The sequence below is a fragment of the Physella acuta genome, unplaced genomic scaffold, assembly GCF_028476545.2.
Source record: "Physella acuta isolate Inbredline_101_S28 unplaced genomic scaffold, ASM2847654v3 ptg001279l, whole genome shotgun sequence".
NCBI classification, from domain to species: Eukaryota; Metazoa; Mollusca; class Gastropoda; family Physidae; genus Physella; species Physella acuta.
The window spans coordinates 90,001-116,055 of record NW_026732794.1 but is presented as its reverse complement, the minus strand read 5'-3'; the positions used below and the strand labels follow the sequence as shown (position 1 = coordinate 116,055).

General features: G+C 40.3%; 1 protein-coding gene across 8 annotated transcripts in view; it reads right to left on the bottom strand.

Annotated features, from left to right (window-relative positions):
- Positions 1-26,055, bottom strand: part of LOC131957929 (pleckstrin homology domain-containing family G member 5) — a 99,287-nt gene that overhangs the window by 12,683 nt on the left and 60,549 nt on the right. For 6 of the 8 annotated variants that reach the window (XM_059322780.1, XM_059322781.1, XM_059322786.1 and 3 more), the window contains 3 exons: positions 3,106-3,258; positions 1,031-1,126; positions 683-733 (listed from right to left, as the gene is read on the bottom strand). In XM_059322780.1, coding sequence (XP_059178763.1) covers positions 683-733; positions 1,031-1,126; positions 3,106-3,258 — 300 coding nt within the window. Of the gene's footprint in view, positions 1-682; positions 734-1,030; positions 1,127-3,105; positions 3,259-7,218; positions 7,459-20,080; positions 20,266-26,055 lie in introns of those variants that run through there. The other 2 variants (XM_059322787.1, XM_059322785.1) reach the window with 2 other exon arrangements.

Below are 26,055 nucleotides of genomic sequence, written 5' to 3'. Positions count from 1 at the left end.
TTTATCCCGCACACACGCTAGTTCTTCTGTTTAGTAATGTGTAACAATGTAATGTGTAACAATGTAATGTGTACAATGTAATATGTAACAATGTAATGTGTAACAATGTAATGTGTAACAATGTAATGTGTAACAATGTAATCAGTGTTTCTTCCAGACTTTTTTCTCCGGGGGGGGGGGGGGGCACTTGAAATTTTCGGGGGGGGGGGGGGGGGGGGAGGGGCGGTAGACTTTCTTCGGTGGGCGGATACTGTTAAAAGTATATATTTTCTATATAAATTATATAAATTTCATTTCATTCGGGGGGGGGGGGGGGGGGCGGTAAGCCTGGAAGAGATGCCTGGAAGAAACTCTGAATGTAATGTGTAACCATGTAATGTGTAGCAATATGATGTTTAACAATGTAATGTGTAACAATGTGATATATAACACAGTACCATGTAGCATAGTAATATGTAACATTGTAATATGCAACAATGTAATGTAAAATCCAATATCTAACAATGCAACTTGTTTTATTGTTTCAACTAAGGATTAATTTCTATTGGAAAAGACAGATCCACCAGAGGGAAGACAGATCCACCAGAGGGAAGACAGATCCACCAGTGGAGGGAGGGCTAGCGTCTGGATTTTGGGTTTGTTAGTAAAATGGTTGCTATGGTTACATTCTTTTAATACTTACATCATTTAACAGTTGCTCCAGCTTAACGTTGAAAAGACAGTTTTGAAAGACCTAAAGAAAGAAAACATGACATCAAGTTAGCTAACCTTTCATTAGTAATTTCAAGCATAAGTATATTTACAGATAAATGAATATGTTATACAGTAATTATTAGACAGCCACATCATTTCAAACAAAAACACCCCATACAACATTTCTTTATCTATCGATATGTATTTGTTGATTCGTGGACATACAGCGGTACTGTAGTTGACTAGCCACTCCAAAGTTACCAAATACAGTTATAAATTTATACTTCCCCCCGGTACTTACATCGATAATGACCCGTATCCCCCCCCCGGTACTTACATCGATAATGACCCGTATTTGCTTGATGTAAGACACTTCCGTTTGTAAGAGCTCCCATACCGCCTCCTGGTGCTCTTGTTGTTTCTTTGTCATGTTCTGTCGAAACAAATCATGGCACTCAGTCAACAACAAACCAAACAAGAAAACACAATTTTTGTTGTAAACAAACAAACCAGTAACTGAAATACGTAATGTGTGTTTGTATGTGTGTGTGTAGGGGAGTGGAGTGGTATCTGATTTATTATTTATTATGTTTAACAATAAAAAAATGGAATTTCGCCCTTTGGTCAACAAAAGATTAATTCAATTTCTTTTATGTAATTCTGTTACTTTTAAGAACGTTCTGCTCTTTGCAACAGCTTTTAAGATGCACTGATAATTAGTGCACCTTTAAATAAATGAGTACATTAATTTTCTTTTTTATTTTCACTACACACAAAATAGACCTCTCCTTGACATTGTTCTAACTTTTAAAATTGCCTTTATTCGACAAGTTGTAGACATTGAGTTTTTTTTTATCAAGAGTTGTAGACCTTGACCTTTTTTTTCCAAGAGTTGTTGGTCCTGGGTTTTGTTACTAGAGTTAATCACCCCAGCCTCCCCTTCCCCATATTTTAGTTAACAACCCGATCCTAAACATCCACATTTTTTGCAAACATTTATTTAACGTTCGCAACGTTTGACTATAACCTACGTAATAAAACAGTGCTGTGTTGTTTGATGAAGTTACCCTACTAATAAAAAGCCTCAGCTATAGAATCTCTTCACTTTGATCGGCAAATTTCTCAGCGTCGTGTTCGCAGCCCATCTTACTGCAAGAGGGGCCGGGGGGGGGGAGGGGGAGTTTTAGATGTGTTCTAAAATGGGACGATCATTGACCAACAAAAAACAGCAACTGGTTTTGGGATCTGGCAGGCAAAACGTTTAAACAGGCTTAAGCCAACAACAACAGCAGAGCTGATCAGCAGACGAAACACTTGTTGGAAATCACATCAAACCGTTACACCACCGGCACGCAAACCAGTTCAACCTAACCAGTTCAACCAAACCAGTTCAACCTAACCAGTTCAACCAAACCAGTTCAACCAAAGCAACCATAGCCTCATTTACAGTAAACGTATTAACACAACTAACTCTAAACTTTACCCCTGGCACTTAGAAAACAAAACAATTTACACTGAACTTAATTTCAGTCAAAGCAGTGCTAATCCTAACGTATCGGTACTTAACATAATAACACGAACTAACCCAAGAACCTAACATCGTAACAAAAGCTAAATAAACCTAAGCTAATCTTAATTAAACTAGTGTCGGACTAACTAATACTAACCATAACCTCTTTAAATACGACTGTTTAAAATAAACTGAGCCTGTACCGAATACCATGCCCCTTTACGTTTCCTCATATCCAAAATCTTGGTTAAAATTAACCCTAACGCTGTTAGGGTAGTTAATCGTAACAAGATTTGTTAACACAGACCCTAACCCTAACTTCATCTAAAAAACACTCCACTTGTATCATCTAATGCAAAAAAAAAACCCTAACCCCCAATTTAACTAAAAAAAAAATACTTGTTAAAGCAAACTAACCCTAATCAACTTTTTAAACTGGCTTAAGCTTGTCAAAACACTAACCTTAACCCCAATTTTTGACTGGATACTTCTTGCTCAAACAAACCCTAACACGTCTCCATTTTAGCTATACAGACCTAAAACTGACTGACCCTAACCCACTATCTCATCTAGACAAAACCTTTCTCAACAGACTAACCCTAACCCATTATATCAACTGGACTAGACCTTCTAAAAATTGACTAACCCTAAACCATTATATCAACTGGACTAGACCTTCTAAAAATTGACTAACCCTAAACCATTATATCAACTGGACTAGACCTTCTATAACAAACTAACCCTAACCCACTATTTCAACTAGATCTAGACAAACCTATCAAAACAGACTAAACCTAACCCCACTACATTAGCTGTACAAGACCTTCTAAAAATAGACTAACCCTAACCAACTATATCAACAGGACAAGACCATCTAAAAATAGACTGACCCTGACCCTTACCTCGTCCCCGTCCACCAGTAGCCTCCAGTTGAGCTCCATGGTCAGAACATTCTCGTCAAACTTGGGCCGGCCCAGGAGGTCGGGGAGGGGTGGGAAGCCATTGGTGCTGTACCGGTTCAAAATCTCCGTCAGTTGGTCTTGTCTCTCGCGGTCCTGGGGAATACACAATCAATTGAACCTCATCAGTGATCGATTGATTGGACGATATCGATTTGTTAACAGATGAGCATGGTAGGGTTGCTGGGATAGGGTGTGTGGAGGGGTGGGTGGGATATGATTAAATGGGCGGGGGGGGGGGGGGAATACCCTGCCTTTTATAACATTTTCCTAATAAAAAACACATTGTAAAAAGAAACATTTATCCCTTCGCCACCGTTAACGAAAAATAAATAAATAAATAAATTAGTAAACTAAGCGAAGACTTGGTTGAAACAAAAAGTCAAATTTGTTTCAACAAAGAGACAACTTTGTAGTAAACATTGAGTCAACTTTGTTGATAGTGAAGACAATGTGAGGGTACGTCCATGACACAACTATATGGAAGCGGATTTGAACTCGCGATTTCGCCCTATAAGCAAATTGACACAAGGACAACAAAATCACGGTTCCGCCCTTGTTGCCCAAATATCTGGTTACGCCTCTGGGTCAAGAGTTGACACGCGTTGAAGTTTCATTACCTTAATACATCCCCTCCCCTTTTCTAAAGTCAGATTATGCAATCAATTAGCCGGTAATAAATTAGCCAATCCAGCTACGCGCTGCGTCGTGTTAATCAAGGAACCTGATTCGAACAGAGGGGTGGGGGTGGGGAGGGGGGGGGTGTAAAGTGTACAGACCAGTTTCCCATGTCGACAGTCTCAAGTGGATCAACTTGTTGCGTAACTTACAGAGTGGGGCGGTACTACTGGCTCCGATATTCCCACGAAAAATAAGCCGTATAACTAGCCTAGCTAACCTTAATCCTAACACAAAGTTGAGAGTATAACTAGCCGAGCTAACCTTAATCCTAACACAAAGTTGAGAGTATAACTAGCCTGGTTAATATTAATCCTAACACAAACTTGAGAGTATCTCACAGACTGATTCCTTTGTATAACGGTAAAACCCAAACCTATACAAACTCGAACTCTAAACCTAAGAAAAATGTGCCCGTTTATGGTAATTTTTCACACCACATCCCCAATGAACCAAACTGTATGGTGATAATTGATAGGGGTGAATGGTTTATTTTGATGTTACACAATAATATAGAGTAGTTTACCATGATATAAAATAAGTCTGTAATCGAAGCGAAGACATAACGCTAGCTTATAGATCTATATTGTATTTAACATATGAACAAATTTTCTGTATGTGGTATTCTACTTTCGAACTTTTTTGTAAGTAGCTTTCAAGATACGAACTATTTTGTATGTGGTATTCAACATACGAACAGCTTTTCTGTATGTGGTATTCAACATACGAACAGCTTTTCTGTATGTGGTATTTCAAACAGCTTTTCTGTATATGATATTCAACATACGAACGTTTCTGTAGGCCGTGCTCAGCATTTAAGGAGACCAAAGCACGTAATGGCAACATTACAACATACAATTGGCCACGGTATGGGCACATACCGTGAAATCACAGTGTGGCCCATACAGTGTAGGTCACATTTCACATATTGCATGGCCTAACACCCATTAATTCACCAGATACATCCAATTATAATTAAATACTAATTTCCATAATGGGATGTTAAATACGTTAAGTAGGCCTATTTTTAAAGACGCGAGATAAGTAAGTATGAAATAAATACATTCATTGTTAAAAAATTTCGTAACCGCTCATGAAATGATTCTTAGAATGGAGTTTTGGGTCGTCAAATAAATTGAGAACCTCTGATTAAATGAGGCAGAAATAAAAGATCTACCAGGAAACGTGGGATAATCCAATCTTGCATACATTCGTTTAACAGACCCGTGCTACGACGGGCGGAAGCTAGTTTTTTTTTTTTAAAGCGCGAAAGTACTTGGGACAGGCGATATAGATCTAGAGTCAGCTAACGTGGATATTCTTCAGACACTTGATTACACAACACTTGTCTGCAGTGTTTCTTCCAGACTTTTTTCTCCGGGGAGGGGGGGGGCAGTTGAAATTTTCGGGGGGGGGGGGGGGGGAACGACTAAAATTTCCGGGAGGTGGGCGGACACTGTTAAAAGTATATATTTTCTATATAAATTCCATTTCGTTCGTGGGGGAGGGGGGAGATGCCTGGAAGAAACTGCTTGTCTGACTCCCAATTTTTTTCCTATACTAGAAAATCTAAGGACGTATTAGAGTCAAATGAGTGTTGTGAGTCTTAGGCAATCAACCATTATTTTGTTACCAATATTTGCCTACACCCCCAGCACTTGCTTAAAAAAACAAACCTTAGGCAAAGCTCTTCAGCCAGGCAATATAACTTCTAGCACCGGCCTAAATACCTAGCACCAGATTATTACAGCAGCACAGCTATTGAAATCTTAACGTTAAAGATTACACGGGTTAAAAATTGTGCATGCACCGCAAGATGACCCTTAGAGGTGAATTATGACATGTGGTTGTGTAGCCCTTCGTACCGGTGCAGTGTCACCGGGCCAACATTGGGTGAACATTTGTGTTTACTCATCATACAGTATATCACTAATATTAACACATGAAAGACCAACTTGAAGTGACTTAAAGAACGTAATCTTTTAAAAAATGTTAAGGCTTAAAGTAAGGTTGTAGAAATGTGGGGAATGATTTGAGGGGGGGGGGGGGGGGGTAAAGCGGAAGCTTGAGCTATTAGATAAGAGTCGACAGATCGTAAAAAAACAAAATTACGAGCTCGCAAATTACAATTTAAAAATCTATTAATAGATGCCCTGATTTCTAGTTATAGTCAGATAAATGCTGCAAGATTAATTCTTGATGTTTTTTTTTTCACGTCAAGTTTGTAAGCTTGAAGGTTGCTTGTGTTGAAAGATAGTTGACGCGAATGAATTCAACTATTTTGTAACACGTAAAGTTTTGTCAGGGGAGGTATTGATGTGGCGTATCATTCACCCGGGGAATCGATATTTAAGTCAGATAAGACGGCGGGTTGTAAATAGAGTTATGACATATTAGATATCGATACTTTCCCGTTTAAACACAGATTAAAAAACAATTTACGCACTGTTGACCCCCCCTCCTCCCCCTCCCCAACATTCAAATATTGGGTCGTATTCCAGACCCATCCTATTTCATTTACCTACCACGGACACCAACCATGACTGACTAACACAAACCCCAACCCCAACCCCAACCCTGGACCCCAACCACGGTTGACTAACACAAACCCCAACCCCAACCATGAACCCCAACCCTCGACCCCAATTACGACTAACACAACCCCAAACCATGAACCCAAACCACAATCCCCGACAGCTAAAAAAAATTGACATTTAACGAAAGTTAATTCTTAATTTAAACACTTTAAAATATGAATACACTTTTCCCATGATCCCAAACACACCCCTCCCCCCTTCGACAAATCCCAGCAAGAAACTTCAACCACGATTCAGTTTCACAGAAACATATAAAAAACGTTTTGTATTTTGTCAGAAGCACATTTAAAAGTGGATCAAAATCGATGCGATTCATCATTGAGGAGGTAAAATAATCCACAAATACCGGTCATGGAGGGTTCATTGGCCAAAGCGATGGCCAGTGGCCAGTATGACTACTGGCCACATGGCGTCCATCGGACTGAGGCCATCGGGTGATAAGTTGAGGCCATATATAGGGAAACATATATTACATTGAAAATTCATTCCTAAACACGACTGAGATAACATTACGTGATGACTCACAAAAAATACTATGGGGTTAGCCGTACCCAATCAATCAGCTGAAAAACCAGTTTAAGAAACAACCTTACAGTAAACAAAACCTAACTAGCCAAAAAAACCTAAGCTAATCCGTAAACCTAGTGCTAACCATATCGGTGTTAGCGATTAGACTGCGATGATAGACCAACAAAATAAACCCCATCAGAACTTAGTGGTGTTAATTAATGCAGCCACAACAATTAAGCTAATTAATGACGATAAGGCTGGGGGTAATCACCTCAAAGCTGCCCAGCGAGTAATGTTGTAGGTGAGCTCTCCTGAACACGCCGCTCGTGCTCCGTGGTCGCTCACTGACCACGTTGAAGGAATGGTGCCGGAAAACCGTTTTGTTCATGGCGGCCTTGTGACGTAATCAAGCCGTCAAATTCCGGAGTTCACTGAACATCCTATAGTCCTGCGGTGGCTCGGATTGAGAAGGCACTGTATTGTTTTTATCCATAAGTCACAGCTTTCAATTTCAATCACAGTCAACGATTAGGTATTGAATTTTAGTTGAAACATTTCATACACTAAGGATGTGTGTAAAAATCAAGATAATTACGGTAATTAACTAATAAATTATGACCGTAGCGTAACACAACTAATAATGGTATTTTAATGTGATTTGATTGGCTGACATATTTAAAGTCTAAATAGTCTGGCTAGATTAAACGTATAATCCAGATATTTATTTATTTATAATATTTACCTATTTAGATTTTGCTCTGTTTTTCTATATTCTAAATATTTTGCTAGACTACATGTCTTACTATAATCTAAAAACTTTGTTTACCTATTTACCTCTAATATAAATATTTTGTTTACCTATTTACCTTTAAAATATATTTTTGTTTACATATTTACCTATAATATATATTTTTGTTTACCTATTTACCTATAATATATTTTTTGTTTAACTATTTACTTACAATCTAAACCGTTAGACTACTTACGATATAGATATTTATTATACTTGTAAGTCTAGGCTACTTTTCTCTCTACAATTTAAATCACTTTAACGTTCTACATAACACACAGTATGAAAATTGTGTCGATCCTTCACGGAATGTACGAAGCCCATTGTATCCAAAATATCGAATCAGTAATTAATCCACCGCATTCCTACACCAGTCTCACGAACTGAAATCTTTTTCTCACATCCTGTTTAAAAAAATCCACCATTTCACTACATGCCACTTCAGAGAGTGAGAGAAAAAAGAAAATATGTCGGGAAGTTTTTTATCTTGTAGTGATTTGAGCGACTGCTCCGCTCTTCAGAAAAAAAGGGGAGTTAACCGATCGCACGACTAAACAGATTGTTGACAGTGCCCTAGCGGAAAGGGTCCTTATCTTGCTACATAGGCCCTCCTTAGAGGGGCGAGAAACTACCTTTTACACACTGAAATCTTAAGTAATGTTATTACCGAAGGACCCCCGCCCCCCTCTCCCCATAAAACTGGTTATAATTTGGTTCCGCTCTGTAGACCTGACATGAATACGGTTGAGCGGGTGACTTAATTCTCCACCAGACGACTGGCAGGCCAGGTTGACATTTGGCAGACGGAATGACAATGTTAGCAGACGATTTGCTCAGGTTGTTAGGGGAAGAAAATCGGAGTTTGAAACAATGAAAATTTGACAAAATTATAATTGTGAGAAATATCTGTTTTTATATCCAGCTGTAGTTTGTTTCGTTAAAATAATTGTTACAAGAAATTCTTTTCAAAAGTAAAACAAATACAAATTTAAACCTTGCATGTAAATTTAGTTTTGGCTTTAAATTATCAAAGAAATAACTTGAAAATCCGATAACTAAATAAAACACTGCGATAATCCTTAAAACGAAACAACACTTAAAATGCGAATACACTTTTCCACGTAACCCCAGCGGTTTAAAATCCAGGAAAAAGTAACTCCTCTTTTGTAATCACAGGGACGTGTAGTTCTAAACAAGTCCCTTCAAACCTTTTCCTCTCCACGGCAGGTGCTATGGTACGTGTAACCCAAGTGTGTCTTTTCCAACCATGTAAGATGTCAAAGGGAGATAATGGGAGGCGATACTACCGTGACAACTTCCCTGTATCTACACCACCCCCTGCCTCAGACCCCCTCCCCTCAGTCCTGCCCCCCCCCCCCTACCGTCAGGTTACCGTTGTTCACACTGAAATCTACACCGCTGAAGTCACGCCGATAAAAGACGTTTCTTTTTCCCTATAAACGTGCGGAGTTTGTTCAAATAAAAGACTGTTGCATAATAAAATATTTTTTTTAATAAAACAAACAGCACGATAAAACATGCCAGAATATCGCGGTATTACAAAAACAGTGGGGCATTATAAGGTGTGCTATGCCAAAGTAATTTGTAGTTTGTTTCACATGCTGCGAAATGACAAAATAATTTGTAGCTTACTGTATATGCTGCGAAATGCCAAAGTAATTTGTAGCTTACTTTATATGCTGCGAAATGCTAAAGTAATTAGCTTACTTTATATGCTGCGAAGTGCCAAAGTAATTTGTAGCTTACTTCATAAGCTGCGAAATGCCAAAGTAATGGGTAGCTTACTTCATATTCTACAAAATGCCAAAGTAATTAGCTTACTTTATATGCTGCGAAATGCCAAAGTAATGGATAGCTTACTTCATATTCTGCGAAATGCCAAAGTAATTTGTAGCTTATTCATCTACTTAGTTTTACGACTTGAAATGTACTTTTATATAAATGTTAGTGCCGTTCTAAATCCAACCGCAAACCTAAGCCTTCCCCGACCATTCCCCCACACGATAATTTACTCTACCAAACAGTAGTGGTGCTAAATCTTTAGCACTACAGGGCTAGGGTTATGGTTGAGGGTATGGCTTCTGCTAAAATGAGTAACATTAGTGAATAGTTTACAACTTGCGGCCTTGAACCTAAGTCTCAGTTTCTGTTCTAAAAATAATTAAATCATTGAAGTGATATTTTCTGAATCTCCCCATCACACAAACGCATCTGAAAATAACCATTAGAAAACACACGGAGTGATATGTTCTTTTACTGATGCTCCGTGTCTTTCACAACACACACACACACAAACAAACAAACCACCTAAATACCACAAACACAACACACACTCAAACATCACCTAAATACCACAAATACAAACACACACACCCCGATAACATAAACAAACACCTATTCACATACACACATACATCGATCCACGTACACACACACGCACTCTAGCAGAATGTAAACTGAAACAGGATACGGGATAGGATAACATCTCACGTGACATCATTTAATGGGCCTATTTACAGAGGCCCTTTCAACCAACGGCTTTGGCCAGTAATGGGAACACTGGTCACGTGGTTCCCGTATGCCGTGAACATGTTTGCATGTCGCCGTTTGTCCTTTGTTAAAACTGCTCAAAGTTTTCCTCACACCAGTTATCCCCTCTTGTTTCAAAGTGGGAGAGTGCGTCTCTGTGTGTGTGAGTGTGTGTCTCTCTGCGAGTGGGTGTGTCTCTCGGTGTATGAGAGTGTGTGTTTGTTTACATCCGACATCGACAATGTGCCCTCCCATTGTCCAAACACACTGGTCAGGTGACCAAAACACAACATAGCCGTTCGACCAACGCTTTAATCCTTCCCAAAAAAAAAAAAAACCGCTTACGTTTAAAAAAACCGGCAGAATGATCAGACTGATATTTTGGTCGCGTTTTTCTGTATCTCATCCAAAGAGCACGGTTGTATATTTTGTAGAAGGACGTATTTAAGCTAAAGAACATAACCTATATTTCTTGTTGTGCTGTATTTAATTAAACAGGGAATTTACACAAACAAGAAATAACAAGGGATGAGTGAAATAAATGTAAGACAATCCAAAATCACATTAATTGAATATTGATTGGAACACTAGCCCATTGATGATGGAGCCCCCCCCCCCCCCCCCCCCCCCCATACTTATAGTGAACCACTTGTTCTAAACCTAATTCTACAACAAACATCAACTTCTGTCTATTGGAACAGTCCTCGTATCCAAACTAGTCCGTAACAAACCTGCCCGTATCTAAACTAGTCCGTAACAAAACTACCCGTATCTAAACTAGTCCGTAACAAACCTGCCCGTATCTAAACTAGTCCGTAACAAACCTGCCCGTATCTAAACTAGTCCGTAACAAACCTGCCCGTATCTAAACTAGTCCGTAACAAACTAGCCCGTAACAAACCTATCCGTATCTAAACTAGTCCGTAACAAACCTGCCCGTATCTAAACTAGTCCGTAACAAACCTGCCCGTATCTAAACTAGTCCGTAACAATCTGATTACCATTTTCTCTAGGGCGTGACGTGACGTCACACCCACAATCCGTACGGCCGCTGCACACGTTCAAGCAGCGTGAAGGAGATCCACGGATAACGAATGGATACAATCATGGATTCACCTCATGTCGTATAGGTGGTTGGTTTTTACTTATAGCTACGGTGCTTTAACAAACCGCCCACCTCATCTGCCCTTCAGAACCATGTCACCCGACAACCACCACCAATCCCCCCCCCCCCTACCCGCTTTGTAAACAAGCATTTTTATCATAATTTATGTTCGAATATTTTATGGTTACCAGCAAAATATTTTCAGATATTTTATACTTAAAAAATTGCCACATAAGCTTCGGGAGTTATGTATTTTTATCACATGTCGTACCCTCTATGTCAAACTGTGCACCCCCTCCTGCACCCCACTCTACAACGCCCCATCACACACACAATGTCAAAATTTTACAAAAAGAAAAAAGGTAATTCACGTAATGTTGCTAGAGTCGCGTCCCTTTGTCCTTGGCTAGAAAACGGGACATGATAAATCACAGAGCCGGGGCAGATAACCCACTTGACGACAACAGGCAGGGAGTGGTTCCTCCTGCAAGTACCCCTTTCCTGCTTCTTCATAAATCTTACAGACTAGGGTTCCAACCGTTAAAAGGGCTACATCGCACCCCCCCCCCCCCCCCCCCACCCCTCGCATGTACGAGAAGATGGACAATTTTAAACCGCTGTCCTGGAATCTTTTAGTATAGGGTAGGTTACACAATGTGAAAAAAGGCAGGGATGTAAACAGGTGTGTGTGTGTGTGTGGGGGGGGGGGGGGTGCGGGGTAGTTTTGGGCGTACCCGGATGTGACATTAAAGCATATTCAAGCAGGTGTTGCAAGGTGAAAGAAACATGTTAAATATTTTTTTTTGAGAAGGGTATCTTGTGGTCGCAGTTCACTACTGTCTGAAGTTTTAGTTTCAGGTGTTACGTTAAGGTTAGCCGTCGTTTGGATCAGGGGTGGGACAAGCGTAACGTAACACAATTTATTCTTTTAGTCGTGTCATTGTAACGTAGATGTGCTCCTCTTAATGAATGATTACCAGCTTTAAAGTCACACACTGATATGAGGGGGGGGGGTGTTGAAGAAGAGGAAGCGTGCTCATCCCTCAACCACACATCCACACCTACCGCACACCCACACTACCACACATCCACCCACACGTCAAAAGCTAAAAACACACTATTGTAAAACCAAAATTGAATCTCATTTTTTAAAAGCTTTTCTGTAATCCGTAACTTTTATCACCATTAATATACAGTTATGTATTAATCTGTTACATCTACCTCATGAAATCTCCAGTCATGTATTAATCTGTCACATCTACCTCATGAAATCTCCAGTCATGTATTAATCTGTCACATCTACCACGTGAAGTCCACAGTCATTTTTTGTCAATGTGACTTGAAGTAAACAAAAAATGCCCTCTAGACTAATCTTATCTTTAGGTCAACACAAAGGTTTTTATTATCACGGTTACTTCCCTTACCATGGCGCAATAGTCAGTCTACACAGAGTGTTGTAATGTGTGTCAAGTAATTCTAGTCAGTGCAAATATGTTAGTGCTTTACGTAAGAGCACTATTTATGTAGCGTTTTTAGGTATTTCAGTACGGTGTGTGAGTATTATGGTGTGGGGTGAGAAAGTTTAGTTTATTTTTCTTGACGAAGTTACGAAGACATTAGATTTGCACGTTGTGTTGATCTTATATACACATGAAGAGGTACTGTTATATAGTTTTAAAAATCCGTAACATTCATCCGTTACAGCATACGAATGCTAAACCGAAAGTGGATTTTGGATCTTGGGCTCAAATTTATAGTATGCCACTGAGTCCACCCAGCTCTTATGGGTACCTAACTCACGTTGTGTAAAATAAGGCGGCTGGGCATAGTGCTAACCTTACTATCCCCTAAATTACGAGATTATTGAAACATGTGAACTCTACTTCATGCGTCTTGGGCACGAACGGGAAAAAGATGATGAACATTCGTTTTAATTTTTTTTTCCCGTCGTACATTTATAACAACACATTAATATAAAAATAACACAGGAGAAATATTCAGCAGTCGGTAAAACAAAATATCTTTTCTCATAAATGTCCCACTTCAAGTTTTTAAAATACCATCATGGTGATAGTTTCGTGTAGTGACATGACATTTGACATTAAAGATGACACGTGACAAAAATTAAACAGCCGGCGAGTTGTATGGCATCAGAATAACAATTAAAAAACCGGTCCGTTTGGTTGGGCTAGCTTTGTTAATCCGTCGTCTTTGTTAGCATTCGGGATTTGTTAGGCGACAGAGCAGGAAGGAAGGGTAGAGAATCATAAAAAAACTTTAAGATTACAATTTAAAAATTGACTTTGTTATCTTTATTTTTTAAATAGTTTCTTGGAATAAGTACTCCATCAAAATACTTCATAGAGTGCACCTATTGCACATTCCAATTACACAGTATGTTTACACTACATATATATATATACATACATACATATATATATATATATATATATATATATATATATATATATATATATATATTTAATATATATATGCATATAGTGAGAGCGAGAGAGAGAGAGAGAGAGAGAGAGAGAGAGAGAGGGGGGGGGGGGGAGGGGATTGAGAGAGTAAGATAGAGGAAGTCGGTTAATCCCCATTTTATCTAAACCCCTCCCCCACCAAAGAAACACGATAACTATGTACATTAACTGTATTTATACAATTAGAAATTGGACCGTTAAATAAACCGTTACAGAATCCTAAAAATATCGATCAACAAGCGCAGCAATCCATGCAATATGGTGTCTCTTGATATAGACAATTTGTCGTCTGCTGATATGGACATTTTGTCGATATCATTTACTTTTTTTTTATACTGCTACAGACCAGCTGCTGTAGCTACACGCATTAACATAATCTACAGACGTGTAGTTGTGTTCTATTTTTAGATGGACGTGAACCTTGACCCCGGACAATAATCATTCATACGGCGCTTACTGAAACACGAACAGTGTATTGGAGGATATCTTTCTGCGATTATAGGTTTTTTCAACTGTAAAATATAATATAATATGTAATATAATAACATATAATATAATAATAATATATAGTATAGCTTTAACCCGACCCCAACCCTAATTCTGACCCTGAACATATAATGTGTGTCTGTGTGTGTGTGTGGGGGGGGGGGGGGGTATGACTTTGAAGGGTTGTGAGGGTACCCTGGAGAGTCCGGCTGAAGACAGTATTTTCAGAAACGTTCTATTGCTAAACCGAAAAGTTTCGAGTTCGAACCCTCGGACAGATGGGGCTCGATAGCTGGGGACAGCAACTTTTGTAGCAGAGAAAACTCCAAAATCAAACAACTGCTGCCTTGTAGTTTGTTCTTGGTTGGACAAATGCTATGGAAGCAAATCCAAAAAGAAAAGGAGGCTGAAATTGGAGTCAATGGCCTCAATGGCGCATAACCAGTTGACACGTAATACTTAGTTGTGCTGGAGGGAATCCCTTCCAACATAAAAAATTAAGAACGAAGAAGAAACATCACGCGACAGACTAAAATAGACCAACAGGTTTAACCTCCGACCCCGATGTGTGAAAACATCGAACTTCTCAGAATGTATTGCCATCGCATCAGCAAGTGTATGTGTGTGTATGTATGTGTGTGCACGCGCGTGTGTGTGTTTGGGTGGTGTGTGTGGTGTGTTGTGGGTGTTGGGGTGGGGGTGGGTAGGTGTTGAAGCCTGAGTTAAATTATGTCATAACATATTGAATACTGGTACGTACTTGAACGTATCGTGTGGCTAAACTACAACATCAAAGACGAATTTGAAACTTCAATAAAAAATTAATTGCCGCCGATATTATTTCGACACACACACGCTTAGGGAACACAATAAAAGACGATCAAAGCAGGGGAAACAAAGACACAGTCCATTGCACAACAGCTGTTGTTTTAATTCTAGCACAACAAGTTTTTTTAAACTGCACATTTCAACATTCGTACGGCTTGGAATGTTAGGCGGTGTATTTTAAAACCAGTCAAGCGTTTCATGCAGTCTAGTCCCAGTCAGTTGATTAAGTTTGGAGATTTTGTTATTTAATTAATAATTTAACAGGATGTATATTTGTTCAAGTCTTTACGATTTTGTTTCTTTTTTTTTTTGTAATTTATATTCTATTTTTTAGCTGGTTAAATTATTGAGTGAAGGTTTCTGGACATCGACTAGTACAACTGAGATGAGAAATCAAACAAATGTTTTAAGATGCGTGCCGGTTCAATGACGCTCAGTCCTCCATTAACTACGTCACCATTGATTGAACAATCTGTAAGGATTCCTGTACAAGCTCAGAGTTAAGCCATTCATCTGAATCCAGTCAAGTAAGTCAACAAATCACCTTGTAAGTCACACGGGCGATGTTTGACTTGAAGTCGACGGTTCTCAATTCACCCAGGCCACGGCCTTTCATTGCCGAACCACTTTGAGACCCCCCCCCACCCCCACCTCCACACGGTTTTGTTCCCATCACATACAGTCATCTCTTCGGGGGTCTTCCCACCACCCCCCCCCCCCTCCGAAGAAAGTCTACCGCCCCCGAACAAAATGAAAATTATATATACTTTTATATATACTTTTAACAGTGTCCGCCCCCCCCCCCCCCGAGGAAAGTCTACCCCCCCCCCGAAAATTTCAAGTGCCTCCCCCCCTTCCCCCAAAGAAAAAAGTCTGGAAGAAACACTGTCGCATACATGTATCAGCGAGTTCTAGGCTAGTAAAGACCCGCAGCCGAGTGAGAAAGGGGCCTCTAGATGACTGTTTGAGATTGGCTGGTCTAAACGACACATCCAGCTGTCGTCTTATGCACACACGTGAAAGCAAATATGTGATTAGAGATCAGGGGGGGGGGGGAGGACACACGCTCCGCTGACGTGTCATGCCTCAGTGGCTCCGAGCGAATGAGCTGAGGACTTAAATCAGTCAACACACAAAAAAAAATGACCGTGGGATTAATATATAAGTCTGTAGCTTATCAATGCATACAACAAATTAAGGAGGAGGACGATACGTGTTTCAATAGACCAAGGGAAATAACTGAATAAAATGGATTTAGCAAAAGTATAACGATACAAGAATTGTTTCACAAAATACATGTTTGAGAGCTATCCGTTAGATTGACAGAATGAAGTATAATTGTGTATTAAAAAAAAGCAATAAAAAACTATGGGCTCACAAGCTTAGACCAAAGCCCCCATATAAAAACTAAGGGCTCACAAGCTTAGACCAAAGCCCCCATATCAAAGCCGATGGGTCGGATGGTTTAGATCAACCCCCCCCCCCCCCCTCCATCTCTTCACACCAGCACGTAATAAGAGAATTGAGTCAACACATTTTAAATTGACGATATTGCAGCAATATAAACCAAGGTGAGTGTCTGATTTTAGTTCCAGACCAACCGATGATCGTAGAGTGAGACAAAGACACCCACAATTTAAACTACATCCTTAATTCTAGTGGCAGTAACCAGATCTACGAGACATTCACACTTACAATTAAAAAAAAAACCCTCCTCCCCTAACACAAAAACTACCCTCCTCCCCTAAAACAATAAGCTACCCCCCACCTTCCAAAAACTTACTCTCCTCCCCCTAACATAAAACCACCTTTCCCCTAACAAAAAACCCCTCCTCCCCTGAAACAAAAAGCTACCCCTCCTACCTAACAAAAATCAACTTCCCTCCCCCCAACAAAAAAACCACCCTCCTCCCCTCAAACTACACACCAGCCCCAGCTACATTCCTCAGTGCTAGAAAACATCGAAACTTCCAACGTCGATCAATCACTGTCGTTATTGGTGATCGATATCACGAATAACAATTGGAAGCTGAGACTTAAAACCTGGTATGTTCATGTGAGGTATATTCTAATTCAGTACTGTTGTTTCAGGGTGGAGTTCATAGTTCAAGGTAAAGTGATGATGGTGCAAGGTTATGGGAGTAAAAAGGTCAAGGTCTATGGTCCAGCTTTAAATCGTACTGTTTTATGTTATAAGGGAGTGGTATGTGGTAGATGATTAGTCCATACATCTTAATTAGATGTCGTAATCATGGATATGACCTTTAACCTCTGGAGCAGTTAAGGTTTCGGCATGGTGGCCAAACGGCGAGTTGAGCTAGAGGTCATTGCATTAGGTCATCTGTTAACCTATGTGTACCTGTGTGAGTGTTGATGTGTGTGTTTGAATGTGTTCTATTTGTGTACATCAGTTGTGTGTGTAGGTGAGTGTGTTATGTGCTGGGTGTATAACTATATATATATATATATATATATATATATATATATATATATATATATATATATATATATATATATATACATATATGTGTGTGTGTGTATGCATTATATTAATCCGTATGTTGGCGAGTGTATGCGTTTGTGTATAATGTACGCGCTTGTGCATGTTTTGTGTATGTGTACCTTGTGTTCATCGATGTGTAAATGAGGGTATGCATATATGTATGTGTATGTAGTACTTTGTATGACCAGTGTGAACCTCACTAAGCCATTGTGAAAGTTCTGGTCTAGTATACAGAGAACTAATGAGTGTATATGTATTAAAAAACCCAAACCCATCCAGTCATTAAGTCATGCAGCCATTAAATCAACAATTAATGACGTCAGCTTGTCATAAAGTCAACTAATCAAGAAGACACCCAGTCATTACGTAGTGCAACAAAGTCTGGCATTAATAAGATGCTACACGACAACTAACAACTCTTATTAAAACACTCAATATAAACTACTTTTATCATCTCAATCAACACCTCTTATAAACTCACAACACAATTATACTCCACACAAACCCACAACACAATTATACCACTCACACTCACAACACAATTATACCCCACAAACTCACAACACAATTATACCCCACACAAACCCACAACACAATTATACCCCACACAAACTCAACACACAATTATACCCCTCACAAACCCACAACACAATTATACCTCACACAAACCCACAACACAATTATACCCCACAAACTCACAACATAATTATACCCCACACAAACCCACAACACAATTATACCCCACACAAACCCACAACACAATTATACCCCACACAAACCCACAACACAATTATACCCACACAAACCCACAACACAATTATACCCCACACAAATCACCAAACACAATTATACCCCACACAAACCCTAAACACAATTATACCACACAAACTCACAACACAATTATACCCACACAAACACACCACACAATTATACCCCACACAAACCCTAAACACAATTATACCACACAAACTCACAACACAATTATACCCACACAAACACACCACACAATTATACCCCACACAAACCCTAAACACAATTATACCACACAAACTCACAACACAATTATACCCACACAGACCCACAACACAATTATACCCCACACAAACCCACAACACAATTATACCCCACACAAACCCTAAACACAATTATACCACACAAACTCACAACACAATTATACCCACACAAACACACCACACAATTATACCCCACACAAACCCACAACACAATTATACCCCACACAATCCCAGTATCCTATTACTTATTAGCACTGGACGAAATATGACCTTACATTTAATTGTAATCAAACGGGATTTTTAGCTAGGCTTAACAGCTCAGCAGCTAATCCTTTCTTTTTTTTGCCTGGTTAACTCATGCATAGGAAACGGGAGATTATCTCTATCAACTCTTGACCTTTCACCCTTATTTGACCTTACGTTTAATGACTTTGTTTTAATGAAGATGGATGTCTGCCCCACCCCTCCTCACCCCTGGTCCCAATAAAATGTAACTAGTGGGTGTCTAATTACAACACCCCCCCCCTCCGCTGACATCTGCTCGGAGTGGTCAAGAATTGGTCAATCAATACGTCAGTGGTAGAGTCATTGAGTCAAGCTCACACTAGACAACCAACGTCAGTGGTAGAGTTAAGTTAAAGAGTCAAGCTCACACTAGTCACCGACACTAACAACCACCCACAGCTACCTGCAACCATCTACACCCATAACCATCCACAATCACCAACACCCATCAAACAGGATCCCCCACCCCCTCAGACAGTGTCACCACTACCCACCATCCCAACCCACCAGTCCAACCCTCCACCCACACTAAGCCACCCCACCCCAGCACACCAGCCCCCTACCCCAGCACACCAACCCTTTCCCCCAGTAAGCCACCCCCACCCCAGCACACCAACCCTCCACCCCCTAAGCCACCCCACCCCACCCCACCCCAACACACCAACCCTCCACCCCCTAAGCCACCCCACCCCACCCCACCCCAACACACCAACCCTCCACCCCCTAAGCCACCCCACCCCACCCCACCCCACCCCACCCCAACACACCAACCCTCCACCCCCTAAGCCACCCCACCCACCCCACCCCAGAACACCAACCCTCCACCCACACTAAGCCACCCCCACCCCAGCACACCAACCCTCCACCCACACTAAGCCACCCCCACCCCAGCACACATAACCCACCAACACACAACACTGCTAACGTCCGTACAACTTGTGTTGTGGCTCTACCCAATCGCATTCCTCAAGGTACCGCAGGGGAAATAATCGATAATCTTCTGGTACGACGGAATATCATCGAACTAAACCACTCTCCACACACCAGAGTTAATTAAAACACCTAATTATTAAAACAAATTAAATCTTACCTTCCAACCCATGGGGAGATAGATAATCCAGTATCGAAACGACGATATCGCATCCACATAAAAGTAATCGATTCAATCAACACAGATGTATCGATTTTTGAGTGTTAAAATTTTTTTCTACACGTTCCGTGACGTCATAGGGGTTGAGTCGCGGTGTTCCAGACAGTGACGTCATAGCCTGTTTTTTTTTTTTTTTTTCAAGGCGACGCGTCACAACAAGTGGAATAGACCATCTCCATCGCTAACAGGTTTTTGGAAAATAATACATCAACTCACTGCACTGATTTGCGGAGCTATAAAATACTCATTAAATACGATTAGCTAATTAGGTAACTAATGAGGCCAAGTCATAGCCTCCCTTACTGTCTCGCCACTGCGGATTATATTTCCGGCGATGATTCAAGCATTTTTAGCTCGTTTATTAACGTATCAGATTCGATGACATTGTGATTAGGAATAACTTGAGATATTAAATACAGCTTTAGAACAACAGAAATGACAGCATTTAAGTAATAGTCTAGTTATTGAAATCATAGAGCACTACATAAAGAAAAAAAGTGTTGCAAATTTTTTGAAAGACATTCTTAGTGATGTCATTTATTGTATTATGTAAATGTAACGTTGTCAGCACTACGGAAATATTTAATCCGCACTAAAAACAAAATGCGCAGATTTTGATCGTGAAATGTCGAAAAAGATACATTCTAGGATAGAGAGTAGAACTGAAAGTAGAACTGAATAGTTTCAACAGTTCTTCAATCACATTACCAAACACATTTATTACTAAATAATACACTTACATATTTCTGTAACAATGGGCCCTATTTATTTTTATTGTCTAATAGTTTAATAATTAAAAAAAAATAACTCTAGTGATTGTTTGAAATCGTTGAAACTTTTTTTTTTTTACACTTTTAAACGTCACACTAAGCTACGGCAGGATGAATCTTCAGTGGTTTTTTTAAAGACATATATTTCCTAACTTCAAAGACCTATATGTCTCAACTTCAAAGACTTAGATGTCTCAAATTCAAAGACCTTATATGTCTTAACTCCAAAGACCTAGATGTCTTAACGTCAAAGATTTATATGCATTATAACTAAAATATCCTTACACAAGACTAATCGAATCAACATCTTCACATAAAAACTTCTGGATTAAAAACTGTATCTTATAGAAGAAATCCGAATAAATCAATACTACCAAACTGAAGTCAATAACTTTAATCACACAAAATATCGACTTACTTCAGAAACGATACACTTAAATCTCGATGAACTCGGTCATCGATAAAAAAAAAAATCACTCTCCTCAATCGCGAGTGTAGTTAACCATTCAGGAACATGAATTCCTCGATACGAGTTTGGTGATGCAAGTTCCGGTCGACCCCGACGGACACTGGTCCGCAGTCTGGCACCGGTGTCAGTAGGGCCAGGTCGCAGACGTGGGGCTACCCGCAGCCCCCTCCCCCTCCCTCCACGCAACTGTTTTTTTTAAATGTATCAATAAAATTGTTCCCGTTCTGTGTTGGGAAGAGAACGTAAAACTTGGCGTCGGCCGCCGATTTGTGGCTGGTTCGTTAGGTCTCTGTCAGCTACTGGTTAGTACATTGGTTGAGGAGATTGATACTATCCATTCTAAACGCTAGTTACATAAGTCGATACACGGATTTATAAAAATATCTTTATAAACAACGGAACAACGAATTCTAAACCAGAAATAATAAAATATAAATAAAAACCTAGATTTTAATTACTATTTAATTAAAACCAAAACAACTAATCCTAAACACAGTATTATATAGCACGTAAAAACGTATATTAAATACTATTAATTATACCTAAAAATCGACTTTAAATATGATCTAGTAGCACTGAAAAACAACGTCTAAACAACTTTTATCAACTCCGAAATAAATAGTTTTAACATTGATGACACATTCTCCTTAAAATACCAACAAATAATGCAAAAATAACCAATTCTCCAGAGTCCAACACACACGATGTGTCTGGCTATCATGGTGCTATAACACACACTGCATTACAGCAATATAACCCGCAGAAAGAGCAATATACAGAGGGGAGTGCAGCTGTATAATCCAGAGAGCGATACAGCAATATAATCCAAAGATAGAGCTACGACTGCTGATCTCACGAGCGATTGGATGAAATTGTCTGCCTTAAGTTTTCTTGTCGCTGACTTGGTTGAGGGCGTAACAGCTGGTTAACACAGGGATCCAACATTTGTTGTAGGGATGGTTAACAGGGATCCAACATTTGTTGTAGTGAAGGTAGGGATCCAACATTTGTTGTAGTTATGGTTCACAGGGATCCAACATTTGTTGTAGTGAAGGTAGGGATCCAACATTTATTGTAGGGATGGTTCACAGGGATCCAACATTTGTTGTAGTGAAGGTAGGGATCCAACATTTGTTGTAGTTATGGTTCACAGGGATCCAACATTTGTTGTAGTCATGGTTCACAGGGATCCAACATTTGTTGTAGTCATGGTTCACAGGGATCCAACATTTGTTGTAGGGATGGTTCACAGGGATCCAACATTTGTTGTAGTCATGGTTCACAGGGATCCAACATTTGTTGTAGTTATGGTTCACAGGGATCCAACATTTGTTGTAGTCATGGTTCACAGGGATCCAACATTTGTTGTAGGGATGGTTCACAGGGATACAACTTTTGTTGTAGTCATGGTATGGATCCAACATTTGTTGTAGTCATGGTTCACAGGGATACAACTTTTGTTGTAGTCATGGTATGGATCCAACATTTGTTGTAGTTATGGTTCACAGGGATCCAACATTTGTTGTAGTTATGGTTCACAGGGATCCAACATTTTGTTGTAGTCATGGTTCACAGGGATCCAACATTTGTTGTAGTCATGGTTCACAGGGATCCAACATTTGTTGTAGTTATGGTTCACAGGGATCCAACATTTGTTGTAGTTATGGTTCACAGGGATCCAACATTTGTTGTAGTCATGGTTCACAGGGATCCAACATTTGTTGTAGTTATGGTTCACAGGGATCCAACATTTGTTGTAGTCATGGTTCACAGGGATACAACATTTGTTTGTAGTTATGGTTCACAGGGATCTAATATTTGTTGTAGGGAGGGATCCAACATTTGTTGTAGTTATGGTTCACAGGGATCTAATATTTGTTGTAGGGAGGGATCCAACATTTGTTGTAGTTATGGTTCACAGGGATCTAATATTTCTTGTAGTGAAGGTAGGGGATCCAACATTTGTTGTAGGGATGGTTCAAAGTATCGTACATATAGCTTTAAGGTTTGATTTTTAGGATGTCTATGTCAGAATTAGGCTGTCTATGTCAATGCACATTGTAGCAGACAGAATTAGGATGACTACAAAAATACAAATGTTTCCATTTGTCGGTCTTCAAATGTTCACATACAAGGGTCTACACATTTAGAGAAAGCACTAAAGCTATTAGACATATTTTTAAAAACATGCTAGTCAGAGCTATATAGAAACGCTAGCTAGGATTGTATGGCCATTCTAGCTAGTGCTGTATGAATGTGCTAGCTAGGGCTGTATAACCACGCCAGCTAAAGCTATATGACTAAGCTAGCTAGTGCTGTATGAATGTGCTAGCTAGGGCTGTATAACCACGCAAGCTAAAGCTATATGACTAAGCTAGATTTGGCTGTATAAACACGCTAGCTTGGGACTTCTTTTAAGAACGACCTGTTCGATTTGTTGGGTTTAAAGCCACACCAACAGATATGGGGTGGGGGGTGTGTGGAATGGGGGGGTGGGGGGTGTGCATGCACGCGCCGATGACAAAAAGACACGCGCAGATCGACTCACTTTATTGAATAACTTGTTGGCAGGTCAAAGCGCAAGGAGAGTTATTTATAGCAGGGAGGGTGGGGGTGGGGGTGAGTGTGTGTATGAGTTGTGTGTGTGTGTGTGTGTTTGAGAAAGTGAATGCGCGAATTGGGGTCAGTACCCAAAGGACAGACTTTATTTTTCTCTGTTTTTTTGTGTGTGTCTTCCTTCGTGTTAAGATTTCTGGAACACCAGTTGCCTTTCTGAAACTGAATTATAATGCAAATAAAGACAGGCTTCCCCCCTGCCCCCCCCCCCCCACCCCCCTACCCTAATGCCGTTGCCGTTCGTTGGCGAATTGACGTTATCAATTAGGGCACTGTCAGACTTGGCACAAACTCTGGCACCCAAAGGTTTACTAAAACTGGAAGCCAGACACATGTCTCACTCCATTTTCACAAGTCTCACTTTTGTTTCGTAAGTCTTACTTTACTTTATACACTACCAGCACAGTACGCAGTGTTTCTTTCAGACCTTTTTCCTTCTGGAGAAAAAGGGGGGGGGGGGGGGCGGACACTGGTAAAAGTATATATTTTCTTAAAAGAATTCTACTTCGTTGGGAGGGGTGCGGTGTGGGTTAGAAGTGCATAGGGGAGGGGTTCTTTTAATAATCCTCACTTTCTGATCTCTCGTGGAGGGAGGGGGGAGGGGGGGAACTCAATGCCCGTCCACCCTGGACGCGTACACCGTAAATATAAAGTTTACTTCAACCATTCTCTCTCCCCCCCCCCCCCACAATCGGCAATACCTCCCCGGAACAAAAGGTCTGAAAGAAACCCTGACTGGCTCAAAAGTCTTCCTGTTAAAGAAAGAGAATCGGTGGTTGCCGGTCCTGCCTTCAAATATCCCAGCACCCAAATTTAGCAGCGAAAACTTGTGTATAAAAATATCCCGGACTACAGGAATGGCTTTTTAGAATGGCCATCCATCACGACACGTTAAGGGGGGTGGGGCGGGCTGGGAGGGGGTGAGTGTTTTTTGGATTGTCGGGTAGGCGAGTGGAGGGGGGGGGGGGGTCGATGACATTCGTTGGTGGCGTCAGTAGTAAAAGGGGGAGGGGGGAGCAGGAGGGGTGGGGATATTATAAAAACAATTTTCTAAATTTATTTTTTGAAGGATCTTATTCACCTTGCAAAGTCGGATAAGTTGGGCGTAACACATTTTGGTAACAAAAAATTACGTTGCAAATTGGGATTGTTAAATAGCTTGTGTTACATACAATAAGGTGTAAAATGTTACAATACAAAGTGACTCAATCTTCGTTCTCTCTGTATATATTCTAAACGTGATAAATATTACTAGTAAAAATGCCAATTTATTTTGTTGCCTTTCTAAATAGATCCTCTGGTGGGTAGTTAATGTTTGCATAAATACGATGTAAGATTAAGTTTTCAATGGTTATAATTGAAACGATGTATTTGTATCTGTGAGAGATAAAGATAGAGTGGGTTTGTGGATACTGGTGGGGGGGGGGGGGTGGGGGATGGGGAGGGTTGCAAGACAAGTGGTTAATGTCCTCAATGTACTTGATCACGTCGCGGATCAATATCAAAGAATTCGATAATCGGCCCGTGACGTCAACGTTACGTAAAGGAGGGGGGGGGGGGGGGTTGAAGGAGTTTGCAGTGTAATATGGGATATGTAGCTTGAATCTCACCCCCAACTTACACAAGATATTGACGTTTTGTATGACCCAGTATATGGGATATGTAGCTTGAATCTCACCCCCAACTTACACAAGATATTGACGTTTTGTGTGACCCAGTATAGGGACCAGCCGTCTGTGGTGTGTAGACATTACTCATCTTCGGGGTAGCCTCCCCCTCTCGGGTGCTTGATTCTCTCCCTTGCCGAAAATTGTCTCGTATTGATTTTTAACGCAGTGCCGTCCCTTTGATGAGACGAACTGATCCTATGCAGACTTGCTTAGGGTTGTGTGTGTTAGGTGCAAGGGGTGGGTGATAAGTGGGGCAGGGGGTGGGGGGTGATAAGTGGGGCAGGGGGTGGGGTGATAAGTGGGGGGAGAGAGGGTGATAAGTGGAGGGGGAAAGGGTAGAGAAAGGGAGATGACAAGTGGGGGAGGAAGAGATTGTGATAATGGACATGT